General features: G+C 35.0%; 1 protein-coding gene across 1 annotated transcript in view; it reads left to right on the top strand.

Moving 5' to 3' along the window:
* FBN2 (fibrillin 2) overlaps nt 1-18,158 on the top strand; it is a 235,207-nt gene that overhangs the window by 14,854 nt on the left and 202,195 nt on the right. Inside the window, exon 5 of the mRNA XM_046665362.1 lies at nt 2,720-2,815. Within this exon, the coding sequence (XP_046521318.1) occupies nt 2,720-2,815 (96 nt within the window). The remainder of the gene's footprint in view (nt 1-2,719; nt 2,816-18,158) is intronic.

Raw genomic sequence — 18,158 nt, forward strand, 5'->3', positions numbered from 1 at the left:
AAACTGTGGATGCTGTAGATCGAGTCTTGTTTTTCATACAAATACTCTGTAGAACAAAAGAGAAGGGGAAATAAGGTCTGTAGATACCTTTAACGTGCAGCCACTGTGCGTTTTGTTTTGTACACCATTTTATTTAATCCTCAAACTCCCACGGGGTAGGGACTGTTAGCTCTACTCTCCAGGGAGGGAAGCTGAGAATCAGGAAGATGATGTGATTGAGATGTGCTGGGACAGCAGAATTCCTTATCTGTTCACCTCGTCATTCTGCCTCCCAAAATAGTGGAAAAAGTGCCGCAAGATTTTGACATATTGCAGGATGTTTTAGTATCTGCGGTATATCAACTACTACAGTAGATACGGGGCCACAAAGGCAAACGGTCTGGTCCCTGTCCTGGAAGAGCTCACTCTCGCGTGAGAGCTAGGAATACAAGCAAATGGCTGTATTGGTGGGTCTTATCCTTTTGTTCACAGAACCCTTTTACATTTTTAAAAATTATTGAGCATTCCGAAGATCTTTTGTTCAAATGGCTTACATCTGCTGATATTTGCTATGTTAAAATTGAGATATTAAAAATATTATCTAGTTCATTTAAAATAGCAATAAAACTGTGGTGGCATGTTGATATAATTTTTTTTATGAACAATAACTATGTTTTTCAAACCAAAAAAATTTAGTGAAAAGAGAGGCAATTGGTAGTCTAACTGGATAGGTTAGACTAGGTTTCCTCTGGACTGGACGAGCTGTTAGCAGGAGAAGCTAAGGCTGATCCAGCCCTGTTCTCTTCCCTGGGATGTGGAAGCTCTGTTTTAGAAAACCCTAAGAGAAGCCCTTCCTCCACTTACCCAGGGCTGCATCCTGAGTGTCAATCATGGTGCTTTTCCCCGTTCACGTCTTAAAGGCTAGCATGTGTCTAATGAGAGAACATATTTGGGAAAGTGACTTTCGTATACCTTTCTTACAGCTTGATAATATTTAAGGCAAATTCTGTACTTTAAAATTAATTACACTAGATGAGTGCCGCCTTTTTGCAGTATCTTTTTAGCAATTGAAACCTCAACTCCTGGCAGTTTCCATAGAATCACACACTACGGAGAGTTCTCTGGCAGGTTTTTGTTTCCTTACATGTTCCTGTCCACCCCCATCTTTCTCACGCTTCTCTTTATTCCCTTTCTTTTATCCTATGTATTTATTCCTCTAGTCTACTGCCCACCCCATATTTCAAGGTGCCGATGAGTCGGAAGTGCGGTGTAGAACTCAGCTTGGTACCAGTGAAGAAGCAGAAAGGTGTGGTTCTCAGGGAGATGGACTTGTGAAAACATACACAGAATCCTGCCTTTGAGCGGAGTCTGATGCAGACAGAGAATTTTAAGGCCATTGGCACAGTGATGCTTTAAGATGAAGACATCTTTTATTTCAAAATATGTTTTGGTCTTGTTGCTGTCAGCAGAATAGAACCACTTGGTGCATTCTGGATAGCGCTAGGTAATCCAGTTCAATATTCCTGGTAAGGAAATAGCAACACTGTTGCATCCTGAGCTATCAGGTTATTTACTGAGCTTCCCATTTTTGATATGCGCCTCACTTGAAGCACACATAAATGTGCATTGCCTCCTCACTTCCCTTTAATGTCAAGCTCTGGTTTTAGGCACAGGTGATAGAGTACAATCCTCTTCTCCATCTGTGAGGGCAGGGTGTTTCTGTTCAACACGGTGTGTGGATTGGGAGGCAAGATCTTAGTGTCTGTATTTTCTCTTGGAGAAGACATGATTCGTGAATTAGCTGTTGTCAGTATGGCTCACGGGAATACTTATTTTTCAAGTAATCTGAAAAGTGATCTTTTAAGAGACTTTCTTGTCGTGGATTCTGGCTCTGGGTTGAGTTCCACTGTGGGGCGGGCAGGAGGGAGAGGGGAGCTGCTCGGCTTCAGAGCTGACTCACTGGCTGCCTTTGGGCCAACTGAACCCCGAAGGCTGGTCTCCTTGTCACAAGTATAAAGGAGTGAAAGAGAGTGTGTGCTGCTTGTGTTTGTCATCATTACTTGACAACTTTGGACTGTGGGTTAGTTTTATATGAAAGAACTTACTGTATCTACACATGGAGGTTTTTCCCTTTCTTCTATAACCTGCATGTACTCTACACGTTGGTTATTTCACTTTGTATTTTATTGCTGAATAGATGGTGTTTCCCCCCATTTTTCATGTTAGTTTTGCCCTTTCCTTATTTATTTCGCCTTTTTTTGGTTTCCTTTTCTTCTCTGATTTTTGCTCCTTCCTTTATTGCCATATCCTCTTAATTTGTCCTTCTCACATTTTCTCTTCCTTTTTTTCTCCCTCTCTCAGCTACCTAGAGTCTGCATCCTTTTTCCTACATTTACCCATATTTTAATCACCTCCTCACCTATGAAGACAGATTATAGGGTCAGTAGAACCAAAATAGAGAATTGGATAGTTATATCCTGACTGTATGAGCATTAGAGCCAGCCAATCCTTGTGATTCTGATTTAAAAAAAAATTGCCAAATACTTTCTTAACAATGTGATTTACACGAGTTGTGTAGGCTTTTGTCTCAATATACACTTAAATGTATTTACGTAAATGCGTGCTGTGAACTGTAGCTTGTGTTTTAGAGGTAGGGTGCATTATTGGCTTCATCTTCACACTACCATATTGTACTTGGAGATTTTCTGTATAATGAGCTTCTTGTTGTGTTTGTGTGCAGCCGTCTGTGAAAATGGATGTCAGAACGGTGGACGTTGTATTGGACCCAACCGCTGTGCTTGTGTTTATGGATTCACTGGTCCACAGTGTGAAAGAGGTAAGAAGAGAAAAGAGAAAATAGAACCTCCCTTTGGAGAAGTCTTTTTTATTGTAAAAATGTATAATTTTTGTTACCCAATGAAAATTCTTCTAATGAAATAGTATTTTCCTTCTTCTTTTGTTATGTATGTAACTTGAATGGTAAGATTTTGAGATGCAGCTAATAGCAGCTTAAGTGTCTCAGTTTTTTCCATCAGAGAGACCTCAGTTCAACTCTGAGGCTATGGTTCTAGGATAATTTTGAATGAGTGATTGATGGCAAATTCTAATAATGTGCTCAGTTCAAATTGGAGTCGCCATTGGGAGTTCTGCCTATGTTAAAAAAAAAAAATATCAGGATGGCCTTGGTTGCAAAACCAACAAAAATCTGAAATAAATTGTCCTGACCAATAAGGAAATATCTTACATTGTGTAGCAAAATGTTCAGACCTAGTGGGCTTCAGGTAGGATGTGATCAAGGCTTTCACTCTGTTACTCTACTTCTTTTGGCCCTGCCCTCCTTTTTGTATCAGTTTTGCCCTACCCTGGAGTCCTTTGTGGTTGTAAGATGACTGCCAGCAGTAACTAAAGCAACATGCTTCACATCTAGAGAGAGAAAACCTCTCCTCTAACCATGGACCAGTAATAGCCTTCAGAGATATTCCATATGCTGATTGGCTTAAGCTTGAGTTTTTGAACCAGTTCATGGGAAGGGGATTGCTATTCATAGTTTGATGTAGACTTATTAGGACCTGTCCTTGGAACAGGAGATGATGTAAGCTTCCTCAAAGTCACATGAAAGCGAGAGTTTGGTGTCAACCCAGTTTCTGTTGGGCAGGAGTAAAGGGATGGGGGAATGGATGTTAGGTAGGCCTCTAGCATTGTTCACTTTATCTATGTGAATAGTCAGTCAAGTCAATATGAAACCAATCTACCATAATTTGAACAGTAGTTAAACTCATGACCTGTAGACTACTGAAATTCTCCAGCGTTGAAGCACTAAGTGAAGTGTTAAAAATATCTGGATAGCAAAGGGGTGCCAAGGTATATCAAAGAAGATAAACTTTATAAAATGTGATAAATAACAATTTAGCACTGAACCTTAAGAGTAAAATAAGCTTAAACTAAAAGTGATATTACATAGTCATTCCTGATTATGTACATCCTCAATTTATTTTCCCAGGGCTTGTCATAGCATCCGAAGTTGAATAGCACTTTCTTTGTTGTGAAACATTAGAGTATATGAAGCTGTGTTATTGAAATATTACACATAAGTAGCGGTGATGGTTTATATATAGAGAGAGAGGCTTTGAATTGCAAAGAAATCTTATATTTTAAAAATTATACTCATTACGCTGACAAAAACTTTGTCTTGGTGTTCAGGTTAAATCTTGAGAAGGAACTGAAAAATTAGAATTATATGGTGAAGTTTGAAAAGTAAGATGTATGCAGCCTTTTAACATACACTGGTATGTACATATACATCACGATATTTATATTATTCCTAAGGTAATTGAGATTTCTTGGGACTGAAGTACATGCCACAAATGACAGAGTTTATAGTTATGCTTAGGATAAATTTAAATGTCTTTACCAGATGCTTTTATTTTGGGAAGAAAGATTAACTATGAAATGTTAGCATAAAAAGATAAGTTGTTGAGAATGGAATAACACAAATTTCCTAGATGATGTTGAGTTTATTTAAACACCATAGAATGGAAAATTTAAAGTTTCAAACATAATTATAACTGGTGGAGATGATGTTCATTTTTCTGGAAGTCATGTAAACTTTGCGGCTCTTTCATCCTGAAGCAGATTTCAAGTTCAATTCCTAATTGGCAGAGGAATTGGTTAGTGTCGACTCAAAGGCTTCCAGGCATTACATCATTATTCTTCAACAGTTATTCATTCATTAGATTTGTTAGCTCTTACTAAATTTATGGGAATCTAATAAAGACTTACACATATTTTACATGTACAGTAGCATGTTTTCAGAAGAAGTTACAAAATTAATTGGTTAATGAATTGGCCTAAAGGATGTTTTTTAAATCCTGTGTTTGTTTCTTAAAAATCTTTTAATTACTCCCCTTCAGATAAAAGTTGTAAACTTCATTTCTTTTAAAGAAGGAGTTCCTAATTTCCACTGTTAGATTGCAACCATGAACTTTAACACTTTTAAAAGATATTTTCAACGAAAATTTTTAACATGGAATAGCCAATCCCACTAGAAGTGGAGTTCATAATTTTTTTTCAAGTAACATTGTCTACATAGATACAAAAGGAATAACTTATTTGTGTTGAGGTTAGTGAATAGGCTCAGGTGCCCTGTTGACATTTAAAGTTCATATTGTCTTATTCAATTACTAAATTTCAAAATATATGTTCTTTGTTCTCTTAAAAAAAAGACTTTCATAAAATTAGGGCTATTTTTCCTCCTTAATGTAGAACACATATAATTTTCCTTTAAATTGGCCTCTTGGGAACAGTTGTATGATAAAACATGGCTGCTTTTCCAGCTCTCCGGGCTTCTGGCAGACTGGTTTCCGGTCTGGAGACAGAGACTGTGTGGTAACTAATGGCTGGCATGATTATGGTATTGAACTTGAGTCCTGGCGCTGGGGAAGCTGAACGTCTGGAGTGCTCCTCTCACCCTTGCTAATATGTACAATGACCTTTTATACTTAGCATTAAAAAAGAGTTCTTCTGGCCACATGCTGATGTAAAAGGCAGGCAGCTCAGCTGTGTCCAAGGCACATGAAGGTCCTCAATTCCTTTTGCTTCTCTCTGCAAACAGATTACATTTGAAAACAGATGAATATTGCCCTTAATAGACACCTGAGAATACATGGAAATGGAATCAGCGTTATGTATCAAGACTTTTTTTTCCCCCTAACACTTAAAATGTACCTTATTATTTATCAATAGAAACTTATGGATGGGTAGGCAAGAAATGAGTTTACCTAAGGGATTCCTGGATAAAATACAGTGATTGCTTGATCATAAATGTGGCCTGCCCAAAGTCCCTATTTCAACTTCTTTGACTTACATGATTGTTGAAATCTTATTTTGTAATTGAATTTTCCTTGAAGCTTACGTAGGGACCATCTGTTAGAAATATCTGCTAGATCCTTTTAAATTATGATAGTATTTACTATTACGAATTTTTATCATGTAAGTATGACTTCCTTAAAAAAGTGTGTAAATCTGGTAGAATTTCAAATACCCTTATGCTTAGTGACATTTCCTTTAAAATGTACATCTTTCAGTAAATAATACCTTTAAAAGGAGGATTGCAGATTTACTTTTTAATCTATTGACATTTTTAAGAAAACTTCCTTTTGTTAATCTGAATCTGCCTCAGAAAAAAGTGAGATCCAGTTGCAGATGTTAAAGTTTATAAAATCTCAACTTTAATCTTCTATGTAAAATGAAAATGGATGGATTTCACTTCAAGATAACTTTCATAAAATCATCCAGTTAGTTTATGAACTCCATGTCTAAAAGCATGCTGAGAAGGAGTTATTCAGTCTCTGCTTGAATACTTCCAGTCACAGGGCTCTCACTTACTCGCTCACCCCATCATGAGACAGTGTTTCAGTGTCAGAGTCCTGATTGTTCAAACTCTGCATTATTATGCTCCTGCCTAAGCTGAGCATTTCACAGATGTATAGCACATCTCTTACTGTCTAATTTGGTGGGAACGTGATGATGGTGACTTCTCTAAAAGGAGTCAACCACAGTTTACCACTCAGATTGGCATGATGGCAACTTGAAAGCTAATTATAAGCTCTTGAATTATTCTGTACCTTTATGTTCATCCACCCACATTTCAGTAGGTAAGTTAACTGTGACAGCTATTAAACCTACTTAAGACTGTATCTAAATTCTCCAAGAACTAGAGTGGAGATGGGCACATTCGGGTTTTCCTGAATTCTGGGAGTTATGTAGACTAGACCCAGGTTTGTTCAGAAATAATTGATAAACTTAATCGATGTTAATATCATAGTCTTGGAATTTATTATAAAGTGTGCAGGGGGCGTTTGTTCAGCCTATGAACATCCAAGTAACATAGCAAATTAATAGTGTTACCAGGAATACAGGGGCATATGGTGAGAGAGCAAGCTGGTATTACACAGAATTCTATACACAGTGGATATGATACTTCCAAGAAATGTCTAAGTGGTATCTTTTGGAAAAAAAAATATCCTTCCATTGTAATGTTATTATCTAAAAGTAACACTTGTTTATAATTATAAATTAATTTAGAAATAGTAAATTATAAAGCAATTTAGAAATAGTAATAGAAATAGTAAATTATAACTATATAATTATGAAGAAATTTAGTAATTATAATTATAAGAGAATTTAGAAAATAGGATAAAACAAGAGAATCAATTATTCATAATTTCTCTCTGGTCAGAATTAATTCCTTTTAACATTTTGAAGGATATACTTTGAATCCTTTATCTACTGCACATATAGTGCTTACAAAACATGGGATCTTTCCAAATCTACTGTAAGAAGATTTCATGTTCTGTAACATGAAATGTACTTATGCCCTGCTTCTCCTTTTGTGTTATTAAATAAATTATATTATATTATAGATTGTAATAGTTCCACTGCATAATGTCATAATGAGGGTTAGGCATCTACATTCTGTACAACCATATGATGTTTGTAAAGTTATTTTCTCAGTCTCACAGGTGAAGAAACTTTGCTGAGGTCAAGCTTATTTTAGGAGTTTAAGGACAGGAGGAGAACAATCTGATTCAAAACCTCAAACTCAGTGACTGTGATATAGCTGCCTTTTTGTTCATCCACCCACCCGCCAATCAAAATTGCTATAATTATGTTTCCTATTAATTGACATTTAGGGCCATTTCCAGGTTTTCTGTTCATTTTGTTGGTTTGTTTGTATTTTACTAATGCTCTGATAAAAATCTGCGTCGATAAATCTCTGTCCTTGATTTTGTTCTAAGGATATATCCTAGAAATGCCACTGCTAAGTCGTTGAGTATGTGAAAGTTTATAGCTTTTGATACAGTCTGTTCATTTTCCTCTAAAAAGCCTTTTTATGATTTATTCCTTTGGTATTATGCTTAGAAAGTCTTTCCCCTTTCTCAAATCTTGTAAATAGCTATAGTTTTTTCTAGTGCTTTTGAAATTTTATTTCCTTTTACCTTTTTAAACACAAGTTAGAATATGCAAGAGGGTAGCTAAAATAGATTTGTTTGTAAATTTATGTTTGTTTATCACATACCTATTGAGTGCTTGTTAAGTATTAGGCTAAGTACTGGGAGTTCAAATTACAAAGACAAACAATGTGTACTCCCTGTTAATGAGAAGCACATTATCTTTTTAAAGAACAGAACTAGTCATCTACTTGAATGTTAAAATGTAATATGACACAGTAAACACTATAATAGGAGTAGGAACAAATTTATGTGAGAGCTCAGAAATGCTTCCTGATTAAGGGAGAATTGCGAAAGTCTTCCTGCAGTTAATCTGAATGAAACACACATAGCTCATTATAATGGGAAAAACAGTATTGGACTAATTCCTGTATTGATATTACATGATGTGGATTTCTTATGCTAAATAACGTTATTTAAACTCCATAATTAATTACCAATTACCACAGTCACTGAGCTCTCACATATTTATTTTGTAGAAATAATTGCCTCCCTTTTTCTTGCACTATGAAGATTTAGTGAGAATGAAATTGCCAGGAACAGAGAGAATGTTATCAACCGCAGATGTCAAACTCACACGGGCCCACACGCGCGTGCACGTACACATTTCTGCACTTGTGAGGCCGTTAAGAACGTTTTATAACCTTGCACTCTCTAAGCTAAACTTAGCCTTAAATGGGCATCAGAGAAATACCAAAAGATCTGTGGGAACTTCACTTTTTGGCGCTGGCTCAGATGGTATCCTTATCTTGAATGCCATTAGGAACACAAGGGAAAGAAAATGAGAGGAAAAAAAGCAGGCAGTGGGAAGTGGAAGGAAAGGACGGGAAGAATAGAAGGAAGAGTGATAAAAAAGGGAGCTGTCCTTCTAAAACTAGCAGAGATGCTTGATTGTAGAAAGGAAGAGTAAGTTGGGGAGAAAATCAGTTCATTAATGCATCTGATCTGGGAGAGGCCAGGACTTCCACTTCTCAATCTTCTATTTCAGCCTCTGCTGTTTAGGTCTGTGCAATAAGATTGAATGTGTTGGAAGCCTGTTAGACCCTGATGCTTTATTTATAAAACTCCTTTGAATTAAAGCAGTGAGTATTTTCATTTATTCCAACTCTAAGTGCCCTTAATTATATATTTCTTTATTTGTTTTTCATTTATCTACGTGGAGGCAAGGCATAAAGGAAAATATTCAAATATCTTATATTTGTGTAACATAAATGTTTTCCTGTTTTCTTATTTCAACATCAGGTCTGAAAACATTAGAGGTTAACTGGAAACTGGGTGAAACTACCAACACACACACAAGTTAAATATAATGAAATGCTATTATCTAGGATTTAACCAAAAGTAATAAATAATAAAATGTGTGTGTGAGGGGGATGGGGTTTATGTAAAACACACCATATATTTAAAAAACCTCAAACATTATAAGCTCCTAAATAACACCTGTCTCCGATGGTTTCAGGTTAAGGATTGTGGATCTGCAATTACCTCATAGACTTGTTGGAAAGATTAAAAGCAATAATGTGTTATGCTCCTGAGACATAATAGGCAGAGTGCCTGGCATATGGTAGGCATCCCCTAAATGATATTTATTGTGTTTTTGGAAGACAGGGTATAGTCAGAATCAAAACTTAATATTAAGTCCTGTGTGACCTTGGAAATCAGATTGCCTTCTCTGATCCTTGTTTCTGCATACATAATATGTGTCTACTATGTCAACCTTGAATTATTTTTGTGAGACTTAACTGATATGGTATAATACCTGTACCCAATAAATGATAATCATTGATTCAAATCTTTTTAAACTGGACTCCTCAGTTATCAGCAACACAGATGTGGTTCCTAGCTATTCAAAATGGTGTATTCAAAAATTGAATTTTGAATGGAGAACAAAAGGATTTTGTCAACTATTTAAGTCATACAAATAAAATTTATTGCTGTTTTTATTGAGAGTGGAAGAACTCAGAATAAATAGCATATTTTAAGAAAGGCTCACAATCCTGTTATGAGCTTTAAATGAGAGATTAAGTACCTAGCCAGTGTCTGGCACAGAGTAAATTCTCAATAAATGATAAGCCATAATTATGAAAAATAAAGCCAAGATATGATATGCTCTCTTAAACAAAATTGTCTTTATGGATGAAGGAATTGTTCCAGCAACACTGGGACTGTCTCAGGTCAGAGTGAACCAGTTGTGAACAATGTAAGTTTCATCATTTTAACTTTTGTGGTAGTACAGATCAACTGAAAAATATTGTATGTCATTATCACTGTCTTGCATGTTATGTAGTTGAACTTTTAGACTTCTTATTTTGCTTTGACATGTTCCTACAGTAAGTACCAGTGTTGCACTCAGTAGTTACTTACTATTTAACTGGTCTCTTCAGTCTTCATTTCCCCCTTCCCTATGCGAAGGTCTTGTTCTAAGCATGTCACAGTGTAACTAATATACATGGAGTTTATTCACCGAAGGTACTTGTAATCAGTAGACTTGAAAATTGCTAAATCTGTAGAAGTAGATCAGAGGGGTCTTCAAACAGTCCTGAGATCATTTTCTCTGTGAAACTTTTCTTGACCCCCTCCACCTCACTTTTCAGGCAAAAATTAGACAAGCTTTCCGATATATGCCATTCCTCTAGAAAGCTCCCTTCATCATTGTATTGTGATTGCTTAGTCACTTGGCTGTGAGCCTGTGAAGAGCAGAGATTTTTTTCTTAAATTGCCTTTGTGTTCCCTCTACTCCACACAGTGCAATATATGGAAGACACGCCATATATGTGCCTACATAAACATGGGGGTTCCAAGTAGAAGAAATAGAATGAAAAAAAGTGCAGACATAGTAAAGGTCTTTGAATATTCATGGAGACTTATTCATCAGTGTGGCTGTGAGCCCCAGTTAGTGAAAGGGAACAGTAGAAGATGAGGTTGGAAAAATACTTGGTCCTTAATATACAAACTCTGGAATACCAGAGTCAAGAGGCTGCCCTCTAATCAGTAGGTAGTGGGGAAGGAATGATGGAGGGCTTCTGTACTTGAAAGTAAGTTCTCTACAAAGGTTATTCTGGAGTGGCAAATAAAAAGGAATGGAAGGTGGAGAGGCTGAAAGCAGAGACATCATTCAGGAGAACTTATTGCACGTCAGCTACATAATAGCAATGGATCCATTACATCCATATAATGTTTTCACTCATATTATGATTTACCTATGCATAAATTAGATTATTAGTATTACTTTGAAATGGAAAATTAATATTGGGGGAAAATAACCTTTATTGAACATTTATTATGATAAGTGCTTTAGAGTAATTAATCCAAAGATTTCATTTTTTAAATGTCACATTAAAGATAAGAAAACTGAGGCACAAAGAGATGAAGAAATTTGCTCAAATTCACCCAGATAATAAATAAAGTAGAATTTGAACATAAGTCATATAATCTCAAAACTTATACACTTAACTACAACTTTTTTTAAGTGAAACACAGCATTGCAAAAAGTAATATATTTCCACTCTTTAGAACTATATTGTGTCAGTTGTTCAATATGAGAATGAAAGGGATACTGGCTATTTTTGTATTCTTTCGTTATCTGGCCTAGGGAAATCATTTTGTTATATAAATTTCAGATTATATCTCTGAACTTATGTACTCTGAATTTCTTTATGTATATGATCTTCTAAAATATTTATTCAAAACTCGTAATACTTAAAACAAAATTGAAGCTTCTATTTCTAGCCAAGACGGACTAATGGGAACCAGCTTAACCCGCCTGTCTAAAAAGAACTGAAAAACAGAATAAAATACATGAAACAGTGGTTTTCAAGATATTGAACATCAAGTAACAAAAGAGAGTGACTCCTGAGAGAAGAACTCTGTTAGATTTCATCAGCTTGCTGCTCAAAGAGTTTTTTCCAGGCTGTGCTACAGACAGAGAAGCCAGGCATAGCCTGGCAGACTCTTTAAGTGGAGGAGATAGAGTTGAGATTCTGGGGAGACCAAGATGGCTGGAATTCTCAGGGCAGAATACTAGAGAGGAAAGAGCTCTATATAGAGAACTCTGGAGATCTACGGAAGGCCTCTGTCAAATTTTCAGCAGAATACTGATCAGCACATGCATGTGAGGAATCTACCTGAGACAGGAGAAGGAAACACCCAAAGGAATTAGAAGGAATAATACTCAGAGTACACACAGCCCAGAAATACTGCCTTTCCCTCAAACTAGAATGGAGAACCACATAATTTGTGGGGCAATGCTTAGAGTACTCAGAAAGATCCTTCCCCAGTAGTGGGAAAGAATTAGCCAATGACTAACTGTTGCTGTGGGCCTGGAAAATATATCTGAAAAGAAACATCCAGAAGGATAAAAACTCTAAGAACAAAGTTCAATGATATTTATAAGAATACAAAAATAGTAAGCACTCATTAAGGTGAAACTCACAATATATGGCATCTCATCAAATATTATAGATCAAAAATTTCCTACAAATAAGCAAGAGAGTATGATCATCATGAGAATTATCAATCAATCAAATTCCAGCCAGAATCTGTACAGATGTTAGAATTAGCAGACTAAGAGATTAAAACAATTGTTTCAAGGATGTTCCATATGTCCGTAAAGCTAGAGGAAAGATTCAAAATGTTAAACAGAGATGTGACATTCAAATTGAATTTCTAGAGATGAAAACTACAATATCAGAGGTGAAAAATATTCTGAATGGGATTAATGGCAGGTGAGACATCGTAAATGAGAAGGTTAGTGAACCTGAAGACATAGAAATAGAAATTATTCAAAGGGAAATGCAGAGGAATAAAAGGCTAAAAATTTTAGGATAGCATCAGTGAGTTTTGTGATAACTTCCAGGAACTACATACACATGATGGAAGTTATCAAAGGAATGGATGACAGAAAAAAAAATTTGAAGGAATAATGGCCAGAAATTTTCCAAATTTGATGAATGCTATACACTGATAGAACTAAGAAGATCAATGAACTTCAAACAAAAGAAACATGAGGAAAATTATATCAAGGGACATGATAATCAAATTACTCCAAACTAGGAATACAGAGAAAAATCTTAAAAGCAGCAAGAGAAAAAAGACACGTTTTTTACAGAGGAAAAAAATGAAAAAGATAACAAATTTCTTGTCAGAAACAGCACAAGTGAAAAGACAATTGAACAGCATATTTAAAGTACTGAATTAAAAAAAAAAATTTCTCCACCTAGAATTCTGTATCCAGGAAAAAGTCTTTCAAAACCAAGGCAAAATAAAGCCTTTTCCAGACATGTAAAAATTGAAAGAATTCATTACCAGCAGATCTGCACTGCAAGAAATGTTAAAGACAGTCCTTCAGGCAGAAGAAAAGTAATATCAGATACAAACATGAATCCGTACAAAGGAATACAGAGCATCAGAAAGGTAAATATATATTTTTTTCTTAATATTTAAATCTCTTTAAGAAGCCATTGGCTGTTTTTGTTTTTTTTTAATTTTTATTTTTTTCAGATGTACATCATACTTCAAATTCTGGATACATTACATCATCTTCACCACGCGAACTCTAATTATAGTGCATCCCTTCACATGTGACCCTAATCACCCCTTTTGCCCTCCCCGCTTCTCCTTCCCCCATGGTAACCACCAGTCCAATCTCCAATGTTATGTGGTTTTTTTTTTTTGTCGTTTTTATCTTCTGCTTATGAGTGAGATTATATGGTATTTGACTTTCTCCCTCTGACTTATTTCACTCAGCATAATACCCTCAAGGTCCATCCATGTTGTCACAAATGGCTGGATTTCGTCATTTCTTATGGCTGAGTAGTAGTCCATCATGTATAAATACCACATCTTCTTTATCCACTCGTCCCTTGATGGGCACCTAGGTTGCTTCCAAGTCTTGGCTATTGTGTATAATGCCGCAATGAACATAGGGGTGCAAGTACCTTTATGCCTTTGTGTTTTCAAGTTCTTTGGATAAATACCCAGCAGTGGAATAGCTGGATGATATGATAGATCTATCCTTAATTTTCTGAGGATACTCCAAACTGCTTTCCATAGTGGCTGCACCAGTTTGCACTGCCACCAGCAGTGAACAAGGGTTCCCTTCTCTCCACACCCTCTCCAACATTTGTTGTTTCCTGTCTTGTTAATTATAGCCATTCTGACAGGAGTGAGGTGATACCTCATTGTAGTTTTGATTTGCATTTCCCTGATAGCTAATGATGTTGAGTGTCTTTTCATATGCCTGTTGGCCATCTGTATTTCTTCTTTGGAGAAATCTCTGTTCAGATCTTTTGCCCATTTTCTAATTGGATTGTTGGTTTTCTTGTTGTTGAGCCGTATGAGTTCTTTGTATATTTTGGATATTAACCCCTTATCTGATATGTGGTTTGCAAATATCTTCTCCCAATTGTTAGGTTGTCTTTTCAAAAATAATTGCTATGTTCTGTTCTGTGGAGTTTATAGCAGATGTGTTGGTAAAATATGTTAAAACAATAACACAAAGGCTGAGAGATTCTTATACTGTCTGTCCGGTAGTATGCTATTGCTTGTAAATTGACTTTGATAAGTTAAAGGTGTGTACTCTAAACACTAAAGCAACCACTAGAAACTATATGTATAGCTATAAGTGAACTAAAGGTGATTAAGGGAATTTAAAAAAATATTCAAAAGAAAGAAGCAAAAGAAGATAAAGAAAACAAATAATGAATGGATAATTAGAAGGCAAATAGAAAGTGGTAGAGTTAAACCTACCCATATCAGTAATCATTCAAATGTAAATGGTCTCATCCCTCCAATTAAAAGGCAGAGGTTCTTAAGATAAAAAAGTGATATCCAGTTATACACTACCTATAAGGAATCTCTTTTAAATAAAAGACACTAATAGGTTAAAAGTAAAAGGATAGAAAAAGAGATACCTGGCTGATAGTAATCAAAAGAAAGCTAGAGTGGCTAAATTAATGTCAGACAAGTAGATTTCAGAGCAAAGACTAGTATCGGGTAAAGAAGGTCATTTCATAATGATAAAAAGGTCAGTTAATCAAGAGGATATAATAATTCCAAACATTCACAGATCTAATAATATAGTTTCAAAATACATGAAGTAAAAACTGATAGAACTGCAAGGAGGAATAGACAAATAGACAAATTATAGTTGGAGATTTCAGTTCCCTTCTCTCAATAATTGGTAAGTGATAAGAAGCCAATACAGATATAGACAATTCAAACAACACTGTCAATCTCCTTGACCTATTTGATATTTATGGAATACTTTACCACAAAACAGCAGAGAATACACATTCTTTTCAAGTGCACGTGGAACATTTAGCAAGATAGATCATATTCTGAGTCACACAAACCAAGTTTCAGTAAATTTAAAAGGATTCAAGTTATACAAAGTGTATTCTCAGTCCACAATGGAATTAAATTAGAAATAAGTAACAGATCTCTAGAAAATACTCAAACATTCAAAAACTGTGTAACTCATTTTTAATATCCATGAATCAAAGAAGAATTCAAAAGGAAAATTATAATGCATTTTGAACTGAATGAAAGTGAAAACACAGTATATCAAAATTTGTCAGATGCTACTAAAGGAGTGTATAGAGGAAAATTCATAGCTCTAAAGGTCTAAAAAGAAGCTCTAAAAAGAAGAGAGTTTTCAAATAAATGACCCCAGCTTCTTCATTAAAAAATTAGAAAAAGAAGGGCAAACTAAACCACAGTAAGCAGAAGAAAAGGAATAATAAAGTTCAGAGTGAAAATAAATGAAGTAGAAATCAGAAAAAGTAAGAAAATCATTGAAACCAAAGCTGATTTATTGAAAAGATCAGTAAAATCGATAGGCCTCTGTCCTCAGTAATCAGGAAAAAATAAAGACAAGTTATTCATATCAGGACTGTGAGAGATGACTTCACTACAGATTTTACTGATATGAAGTGGATAATGAGGCAATACCATGAACAACTTCAAGCCAATAAAAATTAAGTGGACAATTTCTTGAAAACACAGATCAGCAAAGTTCACTCAAGAAATAAATTATTTAACATGAGTATCTGTATATCAATTAAAGAAATTGAATCTGTAGTTAAAAACCTTCTCATAAAGAAAAATCCTGACCCAGAAGACTTCGTTGGTGAATTTAAATATTTGAGAAGGAAACAATACCAATTCTATGTGAACTTTTCTAGAAAACTGAACAGGCGTTAAAGCCCGCCAACTTGTTCTATGAGGCCAAGTTACCTTGATACCAAAACCAGAAAAAGATATTTCAAGAAAAGAAAATAATATAAAAATATTTCTCACGATGCAAAATTTCTCAACATAATTTCAGCAAAGTGTATCAACAATATATTGAAAGGATACTATGTGATAACCAATTGGTTATCCTAAGGTATTAAAAAAGTTTATCCTAAGGTACTAAAAAATCAATGTAACTCACCATATTAATACATTTTTAAAAATCATATCATCTAAGTAGATGCAGAAAAAAACATTTGACAAAAGCCAAAAGCCATTCCTGAAACAAACTGTCAACAAACTGAGAAAAAGAGAACTTCCTCAATGCATTAAAAGGGCATTTCCCAAAAAAACCTACAGGTAACATCACGCTTGATGAAAAGCTGAATTCTTTAATGCTAATATCAGTAGCAAAGCCAAGGATAGTCACTCTCACCACTTCTGTTGAACATTGCACTCTTTGCTTCTAGCAAGGGCACTAAGACTTTAAAAAAGGAAATAAAAGTCATACAGATTGGAAAGGAAGAAGCAAAATTGGTTTTTTCACTGATGACATCATTGTCTATGTAGAAAATAAGTAAGTTATAAAGGTTGCAGGATAGAAGATCAATGTACAAAAGTCAGTTCATTTCTATATCTAGCAGTGATCTGTTGAAAATGTAAATTGGAAACAATACCATTTACAGAACCATAAATATCCTGAAAAACTCAGGGATAATTCTGACAAAAGATGTGCAAGGCCTATATATTGAAAACTATGAAATTTTGCTGATCAAAATTAATGAAGACAAATAAATGGGAAGATATACTGTGCACTTGGATTGGAAGATTCAGTGTTGTGGGATGTCTCTTCTCCCCCAATTAATCTCTAGATTCAACACAATTCTGAGAAAAATCACAGCAGAATTTTGGAGAAATTGAGAAACTAATTCTGAAATTCATAATGAAATCTAAAAACCTGGAGTAGTCAAAGCACATTCTAAAAAGAACAAAGTATACTACCTGATTTCAAGTTTATTATCAAGCTGTAGTAATCAAGAGAGTTTGGCATAAAGATAGAGAACCCCAAAACAAACCCACACATATATGGATCAACAAAGATGCAAAGGTAACTCAATGGAGTCTTTTCAACAAATGGTGCTGGAACAACTGGATATCCATATGCAAAAAAAAATATCTTTGATCCATACCTCCCACCAAATACAAAACTTAAGTCTAGATGGATTGTAGATCTAAATGTGAAACCTAAAGCAATAAAACTTCTAGAAGAAAACAGAAGATATGTATGACTTTAGGTTAGGCACAGATTGTTACATACCTCACCAAAAGCCTGACCCCATAAAAAATTGATAAATTGGATTGCATCAAAATTTAAAACTCTAATCCTTGAAAGACATTCTTAAGAGAATGAAAAGCCAAACCATAAACTAGTGAAAATATTTGTAAATCATATATCTGATAAAGCACTTGTATCCAGAATGTATAAAGAAAGCTCAAAACTCCATACTAAGAAAATAAGCCACCCAGTTAGAAACGCAGACAAAGATTTGTGTAGACACTTCACCAAAGAAGATAAATAAGTGGAAAATAAGCACATAAAAGTATGTTCAATATCGTTAGTCTTTAGAGAAACACAAATGAAAAATCATGAGATACCACTATGCTGGAACTTTCATACATTGCTAATAAAAATGTAAATGGCACAACCACTTTGGAAAAGAATGTTAGTTTCTGAGAAATTTAAACATATACCTATCGTATGATTTAACCATTCCACTCCTAGTTATTTGCTCCAGATAAATAAAAGCATATAACCAGACAAAGACTTGTGCTTAATGGCTCATTTCAGCTTTATTTGTAATAGCTCCCAAACTGGAAGCAACCCAAATGTCTGTCGATAGGTGAATGAATAAGCAAATTGTAGTATAGTTATATAAT

Source organism: Equus quagga, chromosome 7 (genome assembly GCF_021613505.1).
Source record: "Equus quagga isolate Etosha38 chromosome 7, UCLA_HA_Equagga_1.0, whole genome shotgun sequence".
In the NCBI taxonomy this organism is placed as follows: Eukaryota; Metazoa; Chordata; class Mammalia; order Perissodactyla; family Equidae; genus Equus; species Equus quagga.